The sequence below is a fragment of the Poromitra crassiceps genome (assembly GCF_964638095.1).
Source record: "Poromitra crassiceps genome assembly, chromosome: 15".
Classification (NCBI taxonomy): Eukaryota; Metazoa; Chordata; class Actinopteri; order Beryciformes; family Melamphaidae; genus Poromitra; species Poromitra crassiceps.
In genome coordinates, this window is record NC_139634.1 from 12,141,318 (window position 1) to 12,161,955 (window position 20,638).

Below are 20,638 nucleotides of genomic sequence, written 5' to 3' on the forward strand. Positions count from 1 at the left end.
ACTTTTAGTTTTCATATTTGGCAGCCTGGGTCACGTACATAAGCTGGTTGTGAGAGGCCTTCAGATGGCTGGTCTCCCAAAGAGAAGGGCCAAGCAGTTAGCGAGGTATTGTTCAATATCTATTATTATCGGCAGCCACTCAATATGGAGGAAGCGCTGCTTTTTGTACCCATGAAGTGGATACTGACCGCTATCTTGCAGTGTATATATATATATATCAGTATAACTGTATATATCAACCTCCCATGTTATCATCCTGTGTGTTTCTTATGTGTATGCATTATTGTGGTTGCTGTCTGGGTACTCATGTAACTGACTGACTCCCAGCATTTGACTGCACTATTACTGTTTATGTCCTTTGCATACATGTATTTATGTGGACATAAATAAATATTTCAAATGTGTGCGTGCACGAGCACTATCTGAGTTCAGCGTAAAAAACCCCAAAGAAAACACTGGCCCACTTGGCCAATTCAATTAAAACTGAAACGCAGATCCCTGCTGTCTACTTCTTCTTTTCTTTTTTTATAATATATTTTTATTCAACAAAAGATAGTTTTCTCACAAGCATTAACAAGCATTTTGTTGTTCTGTCTACTTCTTCTAACACCACCAGGTATGTGTCACTGTCGCCACATCTGTCAGCCAGGTAATAAAGTGTAGCTAACGCTATACTGGGCGTTTCTTTCACGACTAAGAAGACAGATGATGGATGTGAAAGTCTGGTAGAAGTTGAGTAATTGCACTACTGACGCTAGTTTCGGTGGATGAGACGAGGAGGGGGTGTCTTGAAAATGATGACATCTTCTAAAACACGCTCTGGCCGTCTGGCCAATCAACTTGTTACTGGCCCCGGGCCAGTGGGTCAGATTGCTTGTGTTGAACCCTGGCTACGCAAAACCCCTGGCCTGGAATTTGAAGGGATAGGAATGATTTAATTTTTATTTTTGGGGGGCATTTTTGACTTTATTTAGATAGGACAGTAGGCAGACAGGAAAGGTGGGGAGAGAGAGGGGGCATGACATGCGGTAAAGGACCTTGGGTCGGATTCGAACCCGCATCAGCCGCGCGAAGGACCGAGCCTCCGTCGTACGCGTGCTACCAGGTGAGCACAAGGGATGGACATGATTAATCGATGATCAATAATCGATAGTTAAGAATAGGGGTGCTCCAGAAAATCGATTCTTGAAAGGATCGCGATTCTTAATGCCACGATTCCTGGATCGATTCCCAACTCCCAAGAATCTGTACTGTCTGTTACGTTTGTCACGCTCTATTGCTGCTGTACAAATGCCTAAGACAAATTTCCCTATGGGACAATAAAGTTAAACGAAAAAAAAAAAACGAAAAAAAAGAATCGATTCTTCTTTTTTGTTTTTTTCATTCCCTCCTCCCCCTCCGGCCACGGCCGCTCGTCCTTTCAGGCTTCCCTAGTTGTAGTAGCTAAAAGGCTAGGCTAACGTTAGTAGCTCTAACGTTAACAACAGTTACAGAGCGAATAATCACAATTATTTTGACTGATACTGAGATCACGATTATTTAACGCGATAAAAAAAAATTGCAACATCAGACATATATTGAACTTGAAAAAGTTGTCTTTTTAATACAGTTTTCTTACAGATTTCTTTGAACTTTAAACATACCGTAAATTCCGGACTATAAGGCGCACCGGTCTATAAGCCGCACCTTCAAAGTTGACTATTTTTTTCTTATATAAGCCGCACCGGTCTATAAGCCGCGGGTGTTTTGATGTTTAATTACCATATGTAAGGCTTCGTGCACAGAGGGGATTGTCGGGAAAGAGATGGCTGTTTGGGGAAGCTCCCATTTATTAACATTTCAACAAAACAAAAGTCAGGTCACTAATCCCCAGACAAAATCACACATTGTGAGATGCTTAAAAATCACCATCGGCGGGAGCTTTATTCCAGATGCTGTGCAGCCAAGAACACAAGTGAAATTCGTTCTCTCGTGACCTGTGGTTCTCAACGTGATGGACGATTCACCTTTCTTGTTAACAGTCCTAGTGAGAGGCAGGTCGAACGTCAAAGGCACTTCATCCATATTTATGATCTGCTCCGGTCCGATGGAATATTCCTTGATCTTTCTTTGTGTGAATTCGCCGAAGTTTGTAATTTTCTCCTGGTAGTCGGGAGGGAGTTGCTGACACAGTCGTCCGCGCCCTGACGGACAGTCCCTTTCGTCTCGGGTTTGTGCATGATCCTTTGCTGCTGCTGCTGTTGTTGTTCCTGTCTCGCTACTGTCTCAGACATGGCTTTCAGGCTCAATCGCCGCCATCGTCGTAACACAGCCAGTTCTCCATCTTTTGAAGCATGATGTTAGATTACAACGAGCTAGTTGTGTGGCTTAGCCTTCCAAAATGTTGCTGTTAGTTTTTTAGAATGTAATACATAGAATTGGGAATGTTACATTCAATTTCATTCAGACTGTCTTTCAGGCTCAATCGCTGCCTTTTTCCCCCCGGAGCGAGGGAGGAGGGAGGGTGTTTTACCGTAGTGGCTGAGAGAGAGTAGTGGCACAGTGCTCCAATCAGGTCGCGAGGCACATTTTTTGCAACATCATCCAATCAGGGTCTCGCTCTCATAATGTCTGTCTTGCTCTCGTTCTGCCTCATACCAACATCCATAGATTTTGGAGGTTCCCGAGTGGCGGTTTGCTGGAAAAATCCATAGATAAGCCGCACCGTTATATAAGCCGCAGGGGGCAAAAAAGGCCAAAAAACGGGAAAAAAGCCGCGGCTTATAGTCCGGAATTTACGGTAATTGAACTGAAAAACAAAGATACATGGAAATAAAGGTAAAAAACATATATTAAAAGAAATAGGCTAACTAAAATAAATATATCCAAAATAATTGTTTTATCTTGTTTTCATAATTTTGGGAAGGCAAAATTGTAATTGCCATTACAATTACCGGTAGATTAATTGCACAGCCCTATGTCAAAGTGAACCATACGTACATGTAGCCATACAGTAGTACCTAATAGAATAATCCCGTAGCCGCTCCCCTCCCCCACTCACTGACAGTGTTGAATAAAGCTGCTGGATAACCTGCTGTGGAACTTAGATCTGTATTAGCTGGTCCAGGAGATTGCACCCCTTACGTAATACTGACTTTGCAGTCTGAGGATGAGTCTGTGCGAGCAAGCGTGTGTCTGTGTGTCTCACAGTCTGACCCAAGTGCACGTTTACAGAATAGCCAAGATGTAGGCTAAATAAGACCAGGCTATTACAGAATAGTGTGCCAGTCAAGAACTACCCTGATCTAATGCAACTAAACCCCTCCTGGACAGACATTTACTGCATACAAATTATAGTGGGATCTTAAATGTATCATGACAAGATAGTAACAATAGCCATCATTAGCCGGTTTCATTCTTTCTAAATCAGCTGGTCTATATTATCAAGACAATTAGGCTTTATGAGATTACTTTTGTTGGGTGCTGATTATGTCAGCCTGTTAAGTGCTTAAGAGCAGGTTGAGTCATGCTTATTTTAAGAAGTAAGACAAATGGCTTGTATTGCATGGCACACAGTGCAAGCACACAGAGCAGTAACATTTGATATGGAAGGCATTTGATTTTGATCATGCCCTTGGTATCGTTGATTTTGATCATGCCTTGTTTAAGAATATTACACTGATTGGCCTGATGGGGGCGCTATAATTAAAAGGTCAATATTAATGATCCATCTCGTAATTCTCGTTAATGAGAGGGGTGCCTGCATCATCATAATTTCTGGGGGCATGTTGACTTGTTTATTCTTATCACACACACACACACACACACACACACACACACACACACACAAACACACACACACAATTGCTCTTTCCTTTGTCTGCATCTGTCCTTCCAGCAACTGGTATAAATGGTTAGCCATGCATCCAAACCACAGGACATTAGAAATAATGAAAAATGCCATTTGAAAGCAGCTCACAGGGGCTATGGGATTTAACCTCTCTGGTCATTAACACAATTTGTTTGAAAGTAAGTAATCACTTCAAATCCCCCTCGCCTCTACTTCCCCCCCCTCTCAACTGTAACCCCCTCTCCTATATGCTCTTTTTGCACAAATGCTGATTTGTTTATCTAGCCTTTTCTCCATGGATCATATTTCTGCCACATACATTATATATACTGTTGTTAGTGCACCGTGGCTTTGACCTCTGTAACCTTTGACCTCTGTAACCTTTATATACTGTTAGTGCACCCGTGGCTTTGACCTGTGTAACATTTATTACTGGCTGTTTGTAATGACATGGAATCTAAGCTTATTGCATTGTTGGTTTAATTGTTAAGTTCCATAATATAAGAGCAGCAGCTAAATTCCTGTATAAAATGTTACATTTAGAAGGGGGAAAAAACAATGCACATATATTATTTAACCAACTCAAGGAGAAGAAAAAAGGAAAAGGGCAACGTAGTGACGACTGCAATGATACCCTTATGGCAAATTTAAGAGGGGTGTATCTTTTGGTATCATTGGTCCAGCAGCAGGAGGCGAGTATCTTCTGGCATCACTCGTCCAGCAGCAGGGCTCGAGAAACACTGAGACAATAGCCCAGACTGCCCTCTTGGACTGAGTAAGTAACATGAAACGTGGACAGAGGAGACTAATGGTCCCATCTCATCAAGTTCCAAAAGACACCTGAACTTTCAAGGCTGGTGAAGGAGCTGAATCAAACGGCTTAATGATTTGTTGTTGGTGTTGTTGTTTGGTGTGCTGAATGCAATACCACTTCCATAGGGCTGGGCAATATGATTTCAAATCAATAATCACGATTATTTAAGCACCATGATTGATTGGCCTGAAGGTCCAAGACTCCAAGCACTGCCCAGCTGTGAAACTAGAGGTAATCTCACAAAGCAACACCTCACATTACTTGACTGTGCATGACCCATACATGACGTGCCCTCGCCTGCCCCGTGGAGAGAGAGGGAGGGAGAGAGAGAGAGAGAGAGAGAGAATGAAGAATGGAATACTGATTGTTGTCTTGATTGATGTAAAGGGCTCAGTGGTGGATGCCTACCTGCCATCGTCCATCGGCCCAACCCTAAGCACAACTAGGGCCCGAATACCATTTTCTAGGATCCAGATATTCGCTGTTGATTGCCACCGAATATTCGTTGACCGGCGGGAGGTAGCGAGTCTAGCGACGTGTCTTTCTGTTTACTTTCGTTTTCGCTTTTCTCCCGCAGACCATGCTGCCGCTGGGAAAGAAACACGAACACACAGTAGTTATCCTCTAGCAGAGGTTTTCAAAGTCTGACACTGCGGGGCCTCCTCTCGGCCCTCGGACACGCCTGGAAGCCACCCTGCGCAATTTCCTTGTTTAATTCCTAGATGCCTATAGACCAATGCCCATAGACACTCAATAATTGAGCCAAGATAGCCTGATATTGCTGTTTGACTTCAGACTACATCAAATACATAAAAAGTTCTGCTGAAGGCATTTATTTGTTTCTGACTCTGACTCAAACATTGAAGCTATTCTATGTCATCTTCTTTTGTAATAACTAAAGTTATTCACTTCCACTCACTGAGCCTCCTCTGAAACTGTTTGAAAACCTCAGTGTGTCTGTGAGCATGACTCGAGAAGGACTTAAAGGAACACTCTGCCCATTTTCAACCAGCTTTGTATCATTAGAACATCAGTAGTATATCAGAAAACTGTAAACGGTTTTGAAGTCTGTCATTTAATTTGACAGTTATTGAGTGTTAAAGTGTGGACCAGTGACATCACTGGTCCACACTAACTCAAATTAATAACTCATTAACTCAAATCAACTCTCAATAACTCTCAAACTATTCATCATTCATCTAGTTTGACAGTATCAAATTAAATGACAGTCTTCAAAACAGTTTACAGTTTTCTGATATACTACTGATGTTCTAATGATACAAAGCTGGTTGAAAATGGGCAGAGTGTTCCTTTAACTGCAGCCATTTGCGGTGATGAATGCATGCGTCCAGAAAAGGTTCATGTGTCCTGTCTGTGGCCTGTGTGTTCACCACACAGGCGGTGCAGAGACAGTCACCTGCTGAAACACTGTTCCGCCCGGCGACTGTCTCTGCACAGCTACCGATGCCTTCTCATTCCCATCGCATTCTACTCTATGTTAACGTTTTGTCAGGAGCCCGACTGTCCCGCTATACCAACCAGTTACGTTCCTCTGCCATTAATGTGAAATTTCAAGCTCTTCTCAGAGCAAAAGCATTTCTGTGTTGACCAGCCCACTACTACAGACGTCCCCGGGGTCCTAGTGCCAGCCCATACAAATGCCGTATTTAGAACCGGGGAAGGGGGAAGGGGGTTGGTGGATGAATATCCGAATCCCAAAATGGGAAACCGGCTACCTCCCCAATGAACGAATATCTGAATAGTGGAATATTCAGCGACAGCCCTGAATGCAACATAGTATTTTTTTAAGATCACAGTTCACGCACACACTGGGGAAGGTATTATGGTATTAATGACATGAAAACAACAGGATTGCAAGAATTGTATAAATTGCAGAATGAACTGTGTCATAAGCAGCCAGAATGAATAAAAGCAGATGGCAACAGGAATCTCTTATTGCATCATTGTAGCAGTCTGCATCCCTCGTCTCTCAGGCTGGGACACAGTCAGCACTAGCAGACCAGAGATCATCATTAATACCAGACAACAAAGAGACCTGTGAGGATGCTGACTCCCTCTGAGGCTTTCTAAAGACAGAAAACACAGAATCCAGGCAACCGCCATGTCCCCGCGGAATGATGACGTCTGTTTGACAAGCTGGTTCAGGATGTGTGCAACCATTTTCCACCTGCACCCTATTTTCCCATCGCAACGATCAATTCTGACAAATTCTTGTCCATTGCCTCACTACAGAGCTGCTTATGCTTCCAAAATACAGTCCAAATAGCCCAATGCATTTGTAAATCAATCAATCAATCAATCAATCATCAGAGCCAACTGGACTGGAGCAGATCTTTTTCATCACTCACTCACTCACTCACTCGCTCACTAATGAGACGTATATGTCTATCTATACGTCTTGCTTCCAACATACAATCCGAATGGTCCGATGGATGGATGGATAAATAAATAGATAGATAAATAGATAAATAGATAAATAGATAAATAGATAAATAGATAAATAGATAAATAGATAATCATCACAGCTCATCGCAGCTAGCCTGGTAAACCAGCCGGTCACATGAACTCACATTTCATTTCGTTCTTCGTTCCCGTCTGGCCTGAAGCCTTCACAACAGTGTTTACAGTGGACGGAAGTTGGGCGGGTGTACTTGCCTTGACAGGCAACTCCTTCAGCCAATCAGGGTTGGATCCAGTCAAACCCAAATCCCCTCGGCAGAACGGCAAAAACATATTTTCCGCCAAGAAACTCTGCTGTTGCATACTCCTGTACTTGTTTAATTGTTATTGAGTCTATTTCTGCAATAACTGCACTTTATGGCTGTTTAAACTTGACGAACGTTGACATTACTCCTCAAGGCGGACAGGCAAGGAGGCGGCCATTATTGTTTTGCTAGTGGCGTTCCTGATTGGCCGGTTACGATGTCAACTACGAGGTGGGTCGCTGATTGGCTCGTCCGCTTTGCACTTACTGCAGAAGCCCTCCCAGGACTTGAGGCCAGACGGTCTGGTAGAACAAAATGAAATGCGAGTTCACGTGACCGGCTGGTTTAGCAGGCTACATCACAGCCAAACGGAGCACGTCTTTTTCATCACTCACTCCACTCTCTAATGAGACAAACATACATTTAATTTCCACTTTATCCATGGCCTGACAAATGTCACTATTGATTTTGCACTACATTACCCAGTGCCACATGCAGAGTGCAGACAGGCAAAGAGTAGGAAGTGGCTTAAAGGCATCAAAACCATATGAGAAAGACATGACTTAGTTTCGAGGACACGTCTCAATACAGATCAAACAAAGACATGCTTTGGGTGCTTTTGGGGTTGATTTTTGAGTGTCCATCATCCCTGTAGGGATGTAATGGAGAACCTTGACAAGACATAAGTACAGTTAGTAGCTCTATTATAGTGAAGCAACTGACAACATTTTGGTGGGATGGGAAATATAAAAAATGGACAGTTATGCTTTAACAAGAAGGTGAATAATGTACTTGTGGATTTCTAATTTAAAATGAGGGGGAAATGCCAATCGTGGGGGGGACGTGAGATGATTTTGTTTGAGTGATTTTGTTTCAGTTTCACTGTTGTGTCAAGACTTTTCACAAATATATACTTTTGAAAGCATTTCGATTTTATGAGACAACAATTGGGGGAAACAGAGAAAGGGAGAGGGGATGATGTGCCAGAATGAGCCAGACTCAAACCCAAACCCGAGCACATGTTAGACACCATGGCCCACCGAGCCAAAAGAGCGGCCCGCTGCAAGAATCTTCTAGGATCAAGAGGCATTATCTTGGAATAAGTGGAGCGATCTGTCTTAATTAATCACTCTGCCACGTCTTGTTTCAACCAAATGTATTTGCAAGTGAAACTGCATTGGAAACAAACCCCAGAGAGGCAGCTTTTTACACTTGTTCTAACAAAGAAATACGGTTTTAAGACTACATGTGTACATGCATAAGCAGACATGCTCAAAGTGCTATCATGTTTAGCCCTAAGGTACAACAATGTTATATTTTATTTAGTAGATATTTATTCCTTCCTCAAGGTTTGTAACACCTGCAAAATTGCTAAGGGTTTTGTCTTCCAACTCTCTTTGTTGTAGTGACTTTAGCAACTTCTCTGTAGCTGTACATGTTTGCTTCATGGCGTGTTGCCATTGACGATGCAACCACAGCAATGTTGTCAACAATGAATGTATGGACAACTGAGAAGAGCAATTAGGTGTGTTTGTTGACGTTAGCATCGGACCTTACTCAAGTATCCAGGGTGAGCTGCTATGTGAAGCTTTCTGCCTTCATTAATGCATTTCTGCAAGTGCACCCAAGGCAGTCATGATACACTATATATAGTTCAGCGGTTCCAAAACTTTCAGACCAAGTACCACGATGTACCAAAACTACCAAACGGCCCCAGCGACCAGTTCCACTGCGGATACGAACAATTTCTTCCCCCATAAAATAAAATGTGCTGATTTAACCATGATGCAATAGCATCAGAAATAGGCTGAATAAATAGCAACATAAGACTACGATGGTTCAAAATGGACACACACACACACACACACACACACACACACACACACGTCAACATTAGACTGTGAAAAAGAGGACCCCTTTGAAAATGTGTTTCCCTCACAAAGATTTTGCCCTAAATTTGGAGCGTTATTTAACCACCTTCCTGTCAAGCTAGCATGACGTGGTTGGTACCAATCGATAGCTCAGGGGACATTCAAACCAAAAGCGTTTTTGGAGCTGCCAGCGTCTTTCTGCAATTCATTCTCTATGTAAGGATGCGCTAGACGTGCTCCTCTTTTAATGAACGCACCTGGCATTTCAGCGCTGGTGGCGTCTGTTGTTTTTGGAGGAGCGCTGTGGGCGTTTTAAAGCTGAAAAAAGTTGAACATTAGAGGAAAAGCACCCTGATCGTCTTTTTCACTCGTCCTACCTTTTCTCCTCCCGAGGGATTTTCAACCTCGGCTGCTGCCAGAATTGGCAATAATCTGGCTTTCATGTTTGATGTTGTTTCATGTGAACAACAACACGAGACTGCAGGGGAAAACAAACGGAGTGCAAAAAAATCGCTCCGTGCGCTGTGTTTTGTGCAAAATGGAAGCGCTCTCAACATGATTTTCATAGCGTTCTGACTGAAAAAAATGCTTTTGGTGTGAATGTCCCCTAGGTCTTCTAGTTTCATGTGATACCGGAAAGTTCACTCTGACAGCCTCACCATACTACAAATTTGGAATAGTTTTCATGCAGTATGTGTGCATGCATGCAAGAGGATAATTGCAGAGGAGGTGTGTGTGTTGGGGGGGAGGGGGGGGTTGTTTGTTCAAAGCAACATAATAGCAGGAACCAAAATCTTCTTGACATTTTAAAGTGCAATAATTAAAGTATGTTCTTCCTCACTGGATAGGAGCCCATAATGATGTGACGTTGCAGAAAACGAAAAAAAATAAACAAAATCCAATGAACAAACATTACATGCCGGCCGCCCCATGCCTTGCTTGGTCACAACTATGTCACAAGCCTTGTATGCAAAGTCTTCAAATAGCACGTCACTAGCTCTGGTGTTTAATTTGACAGTTTACAAAAGGAGTTTTCAACATACAAAACACACAAAACCAGAAATGTTTGCCTTTCTACCAGACAGGTAAAAATCTAACTCCTCTGTGACCAAATTAATCAACGCAACAGATGTTCGGATTTTCACTCTATTTGAGGAACCTGTCTGTGTGAGTTGAGATTTGCTTCCACCCACCTCATGAGACAAAACAATATGAGCAGCACGCATTGTAGTGAAATTAAACATGCAAAAACAGGCAGGGACTCGAAGGCCACTAGGGGCTGTTATTCTGACACAGAGAGAGAGACTCCTGGCATCAGCATCATCGACTGACTAACGTCATCTAATCAATCTTTGGTCTCTCTCTGGGTAGTGGGTCCTTGAAGAACTGAGCGAGAAAGAAGACTCATTAAAAAGTTCTACTTCACCACCAGCGACAAAGGCCCGTTTGGTAAATCTTTACACGGAACAAACCGGTGCAAACCTCTGACACTATCTAACCCCATTTCAGGACAAACCAAATAAGCTGACACGTCTTCTTGGGCATCGTCCAAACGGTAGAGCACTATGGGCAGATTGAGGGCATAGTGACGAGGCACACCATCTTTCATCTGGAGAGCCTGGATTCAACCAGCATCAGCCCCACTTTAGTGTCCTTGGGCAGCAAGACTCGCAGAAAGTCCTGACCAGCTGCAGGAGCACTGCTATAATGCTAATGTAATGGGGCAAGTGAAAAGAGAATTTCTGCTTCAACCTGCTTATCCACTTTCGCTCCCATTCATGTGTATTGGAGGCAGCCGTGCAATGCATTGTGGGGCAGGCGGGGAGTTGCGCGAGCCAGGAGCGTGCACCGCCCGTCTGCTCATTTGCGTAAAGTATAGCGCCAGATACTAAATGCAAATGAGGTGCATGCCCGGCCGCGCCTCCCGAACTCGTATCCGATCTTTTAAATGGACTGTTGTAAACCCAAAACAAAGGGAAGACAGAGGAAGACACAGCATGGCTTACTACTAGGTATCAAATAGGTTGAGGCCACGTCTCGTCATAGACGCTGGTTTAGCTGGCTCAGCCTGGCTGGGGGCGTGGTCAGGGTGGGGTAAAAACCCCCGTTCTATCCATTCAGCAAAGTTAGAATTTAGCTGATAGCCCAGCCCAGGCAGACACGATCGGGGATTTAACCACCGCCGTAAACGCACATCTGAGCAGACGTCTTGTGTTCTGCTCTAGAACCCCCAAACCTGTAGTTTAGAGCCGCAGCACCGTCTTTTGGTGAGTCAGCCCATGAGATATATGGGCGGTTTTACCCCACTCGCGCGCCAGCCGTTTAACATTTTGTGGGCGTTGCCAGACATGCGATCTCTATGCGATCTCTATGTCTCTATGCGATCAGAAACACATTTTGCCCAATGGTTTTCATATGAGAACGTTTCAAATTTGCCGCCATGTTTTTCCCCAGCTTCAGATGCTGTTCAGAGATGCTGTTCGTCCAATCACGGCCACATCACTGATTGGGCAAATGCTGTTTGACCAATCAATCATCCAATCAGCTGCAGCAAGGAACAAATATCGAAGCCCGCCGACAAGCACGCAGTTCTGTGGCGCGAGGGCGGCCTCTAGCGTGGATTCACAGCGACAGTACACGTACCGTCAGGCATCAATAAACAATAATTATTTATATCCTCCCATCATTCATTATATCATTATTACCTCCCCCCGCCAAGGGCGTTCTGCCTGCCTGCCTGCCTGCCTGTCTGTCTGTCTGATTACGGAAAAACTACTGGGCCAGGGATGAACCCTGATTAGAATTTTGGAGTGGATCCGATCCCACTCACACAATGTGCATATCACAGTACACTGGATATGCCGGAGGTCTGCGCTCTCCAAGTGCGCTTCTAGTTATCATTATATTTATGATTAAAATCACAACACATAATCAACATTCTGCAAGATGTGGATAAAACCACTTTCTTCCCAGCAACACTTATCAATGAGCCCTAAAGAGATTTCCCACGCCTGTGTCGGTATACATTACCAACGGCAACTTTCAAGGTGATTTATGAGTGCCGTTCAGTGAATGTTGTTGTGACTTCATGTCTGTGAGAATTAACAGCGCTCACTAGACAAACATACCGATCCACTTTTGCAGTGGGTGGTGAGTGTGTTAGTTTATTTTACCAGCCCCATTTTGTCAGCTAACTAACTAAATCTATTCTTAATGTTAGTTGTCTGGTAAAATAATGGAAGATGCTTGATATTTTGGGATTTCACCTGCCTGCAACTGTGACCAGTGGAAAAACAAAAACAAATGCTAGTTTCCTACCATTGTGAGGCTGATCTGCATTAATTTATTGTTTTTAGACAATCAATCAATCAATGCTGTCAAGTTCCACACAATTTTCTTTCCCTTGTATGGATGGATACATGTGAAAGAGTAAGAGAAGTCTTCTCCCTCCCTTCAGACGCTCGCATCTGCCACACCCCTAACTTGCTTTTCAACTTGCTCTCTGCGCATGTGGTCTCGACAGGAAGTTCACACAAAGCTCTGGCTCACAAGACCACGCGCATCACTCACACTGTAGCTCCGGATTCGTATGATTGGTTGGATAAATACAAATATCTTCCTTGATTATTATGATTGGTTGGATAAATACAAACTTCTTCCTGGATTATTATAATTGGTTGCTGGATAAATACAAATAATCCTGGATGTCCCCAACCCCTTACCCCACCCTAGCACCTAACCCCTCAAATTGAGTGGAGCCAGGTTTCAGCCTCTCCTCCTGAGCAGTAGCCTGGATGGAAAAACCTCGTTCCGAGTTTTCCGACTATGGACGGAAGACCGTGCTGTGCTCCAGGAAAAATATTCCGCTCAATTCTTGCGTTCCGTTTAGAAAACATGGGCGGCGCGAGTAAGTAGCGTTAGCAAAAAACAAACACTTATTTTTTCTCTAATGCCAGGATCAGACTACACGATATTTTTTGTCGTTCACGATGTCACCATGTCAGACGAGGCCATCATACTGCCATAAATTCGTGACATGTCTTGGTCGGGAGACTGGCCACACTACAAGTGTATTCTCGCTTAACACCGACAGAGCATCGTATGCCACCGTCATCACGTCGTCTGCTGTCGTCAGCGAGTTCACAGGTCGTCGGGGAGGCGGACCTGTGAACGAAATCTCCCAGGATGCATTGAGGCCAATACATTGACAAGAAATAGCAACCAAATCAGCCTAAATAGGCTAAAGTGGTAGATAGAAATAATGTTTATGTTAGCACTACATGCAATTGTAAAACATTTCAATATTGGGCAAAATAAAACATTGAAATCCAAACACAACCCTATGTGAAACATGTATGTAATCCAGGTGCTATATATATCCCTTGCAGAATTAACGTTATTTGGATGAGTGACAGGCTCTACTGTGATGCACTCCGCTATCCGCTCCAGCCTCCAATAAGACTTGGCTTACTTCGTGCACGCCCACTATTTTCTTGCCAGCTGCTGCGAGACGAGAAGGAAGAGAAACGAACATGCAGCCGACTCTGCTGAGCTCATGTTATTTGTAGTGAGCAATGCCCATTGCCATTGCCCAGGCGTTTAAACGCAAATTAAAACACCCTGGCCTTTTTATCTCTTTTATTCGTTTGAGCGGAGCGGAGCGGTGAGTGCGAGCGGGTGAAATCTGTATCGAGCGGGGAGCGGTCTCCCCAGGACCTGATACCTGTCTTCCGGGGTGTCACACTAGGCGAAACCATGTCCAAAAGACTGACATGCCAGTCTTTTCGTCAGGGCGTCGTGAGGCGTCCTAGACGTCCCGACTGGTCCCGACGCTGGTCTTTGATTCTGTCACACTACAAGAGGTGAAGACGGCCGATCGTCGTCCCCGACGGTCATATTCGGGCCCGACGCTGAAAATCTGTCGCGCACGACCAAATCGGTCTATTATCGGGCTGAATTCGTGTAGTCTGAACCAGGCATAACTCGTAGCGACTGCCTGTTGCATTTCTGTGGGGGATGAAAACACTGCAGCACAGGCCACCGGAAGACGGGGGCGTGTCTTCTTCTGTCTTCCTGCCTCAGTATCGCACACCAGGCTCTCTCCCCTCTGAGAGAGCCTGGTGACGCGAGGTTACCTGAGCAGTGAGCACTGCCACTAAAGCGAAGTGAAACCAAGTGTGGGCGGAGATTAGGCCGCATCCAAACAGTTGTGTGAGAGGGGGTCATATGCAGTTCAACAGGGTTGGATGTGACTCACTCAAAATGAAACTTAACCCTGGACGGCTGTGATGCATTGTGCTGCAGAATGATTCCTATCCCAACGGTTAATAGCTCAGCTAGAGGAAAATAAAATAAAAAATAAAATAAAATAAAATAACCCTAAGAGTTTTATATGAATTTTGCATATAATATCAGCTATGTGTGTTGATTTTAAACGTTCTCATTTGCTTATACAATTGGATCATGTTTGTAATTTATCATGATGGAAGCAGAAATAATTTTACTTGCATCCAGACTGTGGTTGAGTCATTCGTTGAAGAAGGTGCTCTTTGTTTTTGGGGTTAGCTAACTGCTTAAATGAAAAAGGAGTTCCAAGGCACACAAAAAATCGGTTGTTCTTTTGAACTAGCCATGAAATAAAACATTAATTTTAGCTTGAAGATTGCATTTGAACTATTTTTTCTCTGTCTGGCAAAAGCCTCCCAGTAACAACACTCCATCTAACATTATGACTGTAATACACAGCCTATCCAATCCCATTTCCTGTGGCTGCTGCTTCAGTCTGCCATGTGCACTGGTCCTGTCTGACATCCCCCACTACAGGAGCAGCAGAGAGCGGTTGGCACAGAGCAGCTGCAACCTGATTGGCTAATACTCTGTCAGCAGACATCATAAGATGAACGTCATTGGCCGGTTGTCAGTACCAAGGTATGGACAGCTCCTGCACATTGCTTCCTTCCATGCCTGCTCCACTACAAAATCTCAGACACACATACACACACACATACACACACAGTGTGTATGTGTGTGTTGTGTGTCAACACGCGCAGACATACGATTCACTCAATGAATAATTAAATCAAAGACTACGGCTCCTAATGTTCCTTTCTAGTCCAATGAAATTATAAAGTGGGAGTTTGCTCTAAAAGTGACCATTTTCTACAGGCAAGTCAGGCAGAGAAAGCAGAGATGAATGCTCACTTCAGTGTGTGTCGCTCTCACAAACGTCCTTTTACAAAAACCAATCTCCATAAATGCTTAATGAAGCCTATACTTGCAATAATCATGACTCATATTTTGTTCTGCTTAAAGCAATTTCTTTGCTAACCCTGTCCTGTATCTGAATTCTGAACAAAAAAAAACATGTGTATTGTTAAACCTGCTTATAACGTGTGGATGAATGCATCAATGCACACAGACCAAGATATGATAATATATTTATTTATCCCCATAGCAACACTGATAAATCAGTCTGGGCTAGTCTAGCAGTTTTGTGCACAGCCTGATACCCATCGCAGCTCTTATTTAGTCTTCGGCTAGTCTGCGGTCATTGCAGGATGGCTTATTTATGAAATGCATGACAATGAACGGTTGCTTAGTAGATAATCTGTACTATATATGATTAGTGCCTGTAATCAGTATTTTCCCTAGCAACACAATCACTATGTTATTCCTATAGGAACTTAAACGGTTGAAAATGGAGTTGATATAGTTTAGTGCCATGTCTCCCCTATGGTATAACTAACTATAATATTCCTATATGGCTTTATTGCTGTAATATTTGCACATAATTCCTATTAAAATCAGGACCATAAGACTAGTGGCTTTTTCATAAGGGTGGTGGTGGTGGAATGTCTAAGATGACTGATGGGGTGGCTGGCCAGCCTGTGGCCAGTGTTGGTTTAATAATGAGCCTGCACATACTAGGCAGAGGCTCTCTCCAAGACAGCTGAAGCCCTGACCACCTTAAAATCACCTGGAACAGAACATGGAGTACAGCCCTGATCACCTTAAAAACACCTGAACAGAACATGGAGGCAGTACAGCCCTGATCACCTTAAAAACACCTGAACAGAACATGGAGACAGTACACCTCTGATCACCTTAAAAACACCTGGAACAAAACAAGGAGACAGTACACATCTGATCACCTTAAAAACACCTGAACAGAACATGGAGGCAGTACACCTCTGATCACCTTAAAAACACCTGAACAGAACATGGAGGCAGTACACCTCTGATCACCTTAAAAACACCTGAACAGAACATGGAGGCAGTACACCTCTGATCACCTTAAAAACACCTGAACAGAACATGGAGGCAATACAGCCCTGATCACCTTAAAAACATCTGAACAGAACATGGAGGCAGTACAGCCCTGATCACCTTAAAAACACCTGAACAGAACATGGAGGCAGTACAGCCCTGATCACCTTAGAAACACCTGGAACAAAACAAGGAGACAGTACAGCCCTGACCACCTTAAAACACCTGAACAGAACATGGAGGCAGTACAGCCCTGACCACCTTAAAACACCTGGCTGGGAAAAGAACAGGGAGACAGTCGAGCCCTGATCACCTTAAAAACACCTGGAACAGAACAGCGAAACAGTAGCCTACAGCCCTGATCACCTTAAAAACACCTGGAACAGAACAGCGAAACAGTAGCCTACAGCCCTGATCACCTTAAAAACACCTGGAACAGAACAGCGAAACAGTAGCCTACAGCACTGATCACCTTTAACACACCTGGAACAGAACGGGGAGACAGTACAGCCCTGATCACCTTAAAAACACCGTGGAGACAGTACAGCCCTGATCACCTTAAACACACCTGGAACAGAACATGGAGACAGTACAGCCCTGATCACCTTAAAAACACCTGGAACAGAACAAGGAGACAGTACAGCCCTGCTCACCTTAAAAACACCTGGAACAGAACAAGGAGACAGTACAGCCCTGCTCACCTTAAAAACACCCGGAACAGAACAAGGAGACAGTACAGCCCTGCTCACCTTAAAAACACCTGGCTGGGAAAAGAACAGGGAGACAGTACAGCCCTGATCACCTTAAAAACACCTGGAACAGAACAAGGAGACAGTACAGCCCTGCTCACCTTAAAAACACCCGGAACAGAACAGAGAGACAGTACAGAGCCCTGCTCACCTTAAAAACACCCGGAACAGAACAGGGAGACAGTACAGAGCCCTGCTCACCTTAAAAACACCCGGAACAGAACAAGGAGACAGTACAGCTGCGATGCCCAGAAAATAAGTAAATCACGGCCAAAGGGACAATCGCATCAGTGGCGCGGTCAGCTGCAGAATGCAACAACGGAGTGTGATGATGTGTCCAATTAACGTTAGTTGAGATAGGCTACAACAGTAACTTATGGCAGGGCATTGGCTGACGTGTGGCCTGGTTGAATTTGTACATTTTGTGTAGCACAACCAAGCAAATTCCGGGTGATGATTAAGAGCCAGTCTGCTCTAATAGAATGCTAGATTTAATCCAAGCGAGGTTCATGCAGGGGTGGTGGCGGTAACGTTATGCCTCCGATGAACATCTACCAAATATAACAGAACACTTGCAGTGTGCAGAAGAAGGATAATGAAATGTGGGATTAAAAATAAATCACTTCATCGCGGCAGCAGCCTTACCAGTTCTCTTGCATCCATCGGATGGCTTCATCCTCGTTGAATTGTCTCTCGAATTCATACTCTTGCAAAGCTAGCACCGACATGTTCACTGTATGTGTATGTCACGTTATCGCTGCTGCTCACACTACTGATACAGATGCTACACGGATGGCCGAGGTGTTGTTGGTGTGTTCAGTCGCTTTCCGCCTCACATGCAGCCTGTGTCTCGCATTGCCTGCTGCTGCTGCTGCTGCTGCTGTGCTGTCAGGACCTCGCTGTCTGTGTGCGTGTGCTTGGCACCTTCCTCCTCTACCGGGTGACATTAGCCTACGCCCTCTTCCCCAGGCACGGCGCACTCCGGGTCCTAACGCCGTCGAGTTCTCTCCTCGTGCAATGGCAATGGCATGCACGCCGCAGCATGGATTGAATGAAATTCCGACGTGAAATTGCTGGTAGGTTATATTGACTGGCTACAATTTATAAATCAAACATAGCAAATAAAAGTTAAACAAATAGCCTACATGTTGGTTGGTTCATAAGTAATCCAAAAGCAATGGAAGGTAATCAGTTACATTACTTTAATATTGTGATAGTTGGATTATGTTACTGATTACAACTTTTAACAATAACATGTAACTACAGTAATTGTATCAGATTACATTTTTAAAGTAACCATCCCAACCCTGTTCAAACATAATGTATGCATCATTTAGTTACTACGATTCAGTGGCGGACTGCATAATCGGGCACGTCGGGCAAATGCCCGGTGGCCTGGCCTGGCCTGGCCTGCAAAAAAAAAAAAAAAAAAAAAAAATTGCAGGCCAGGCCAGGCCACTCACTGAACAGCAGGCCAAGCGCCGCCTACTGGTTTACTAGTGGTTTTATTACTTTATTCAGGTTTAAAGTGGGTGCATCTCATTGTAAAATTGGACTTGGCCCAAATTGGGCTTCAAACGGCCCAAATTGGGCTTCAAACGGCCCAAATCGGGCTTCAAACGGCCCAAATCGGGCTTTAAACGACCCAAATCGGGCTTCAAACGGCCCAAATCGGGCTTCAAACGGCCCAAATTGAGCTTCAAACGGCCCGCGACACGCGCGTCGGCCCGTATCGGCCTGGCCTGCTTGGTAGCTAATGCCCGGCCTGAATTATGATCCCAGTCCGCCCCTGCTACGATTATACTTGTGGTGTGCATGATAGGCTACAACTGAGGTTTTTGAGGCCTCAGCAGTTGAACTGGAATTGATGAGTTCATGAATTCAACCCAACCCTGATGCACTTTAACCAATCACAACAATGCTCCATCCATTGACTTGACATTGACATATTCATGTAAATGGCTTTATCAGATTATCTTAATCAGAATAAGGGCATTCTTTTGATTTTGTTCAAACAGTACATGTCAAAGGTCACCAGAACAAGGTGCAGTACAGACTGAGACTACTAAATGATTCATGAATCCATGCAATCTGTAATGCAGGTTATTAGAGCAGGTTTGGTTATGAATCAAATCTTGTTACTTTGAGCCATGTAAATGTTGTAATCAAAATATCGTCATACTGACGACTCCCAGTAATCAGTGTGCTGATAGGCTACGACCCTGGAAATCGGAGAAAAACAATGAAGATTATAAAGACATTGTATTTACTTTAGCCATTTTCTAAATAACTAAATAAAGTGTGTAAACATAGCAGTAACAGCCAAGCCACCACAATTTGTTCAACAACATAGGGTACAATATATATGGGCTTTTGACAATCAATGCCAATATTTTTGTATTGAAGGTCCCAGTAATCAATATTTGTGCTGATAGCTGATGTAGCAATATGTGATCTCTTTACATGTAACCATGCCAAAATAATGCAAGGATTCAGTGTTTCCCCCAGAATTTAATCTTGGTCAGGTGGAAAAAGCGTCTGAAACAGAAAAAGAATCATGTAGCCTAAGACTAACTCTCCACTGAAGGAATCCTTTGACACAGTACTGTTTTTAAATGTAGAATTAATTTACAATTGGCTAAAGGAAAATTAAAATGTGTGAAGAAGATGCTTTGACATCATGTCATGTCTGTTTACTTAGCATTGGGGCGTGGAGAGTACGTACCAGGTCTTCATGTAACCACCCCCCCCCCACCCCACCCCGTCCCGTCCGTGTGGTTTTGAAAGAGTGATGTAACAGCTTGTTTGCTGTTACATCTTCCTTATCAAAACCAGCCAAGTGGGAGCCATTTCCTCATCTGGCAACATAGGGAGCATGTGTGACAGGGTGAGAGATTCACCCTGCAGACTGTGTGTGCCTTCTGGCTGAGTTACTGTACCTTTGACTGCTGGTGGTGTGATTACATTGCGCTCTCGCAATCATCCAGCATGGCTTGGCCTCTCATTACCTTTGCTCTCATGCCCAGCAGATGGGCTAAAAGTCACCTGGTTCAAATGGGGTCATCGCAACCGATGAACAAATTCTTTATTGTGACATTCTCTTTGATCAGATGATCGATCACTGGACCAATTTCATCGTCAGCATTTTAATTTCTCTGTGAACAATTCAACAAAAACGTCTGGGTAAAAGATTTGGATCCACATGGGAACGAAACATAAAGCATATTTTGATTATGTTTTGTTTTGTTTATATATACTGTAGACAGGCATGCAGAGATAGTTTGCTGACACTCTTATCCAGAGAGACTTATGTTGAGTGAAGAGGAGACAGGAGTTCAGTGTGTTGATCAAGGACACGTTGATAGGACGGCGGTTGATGGACA

General features: G+C 43.9%; 1 protein-coding gene across 1 annotated transcript in view; it reads right to left on the reverse strand.

The window, feature by feature from the left end:
- The window catches only part of elovl6 (ELOVL fatty acid elongase 6), a 28,427-nt gene extending 10,278 nt beyond the window's left edge, over positions 1-18,149 (reverse strand). Inside the window, exon 1 of the mRNA XM_083651448.1 lies at positions 17,901-18,149. Within this exon, the coding sequence (XP_083507574.1) occupies positions 17,901-17,983 (83 nt within the window). The 5' untranslated portion in view covers positions 17,984-18,149. The remainder of the gene's footprint in view (positions 1-17,900) is intronic.
- Between the last annotated feature and the right edge of the window lie 2,489 nt (positions 18,150-20,638).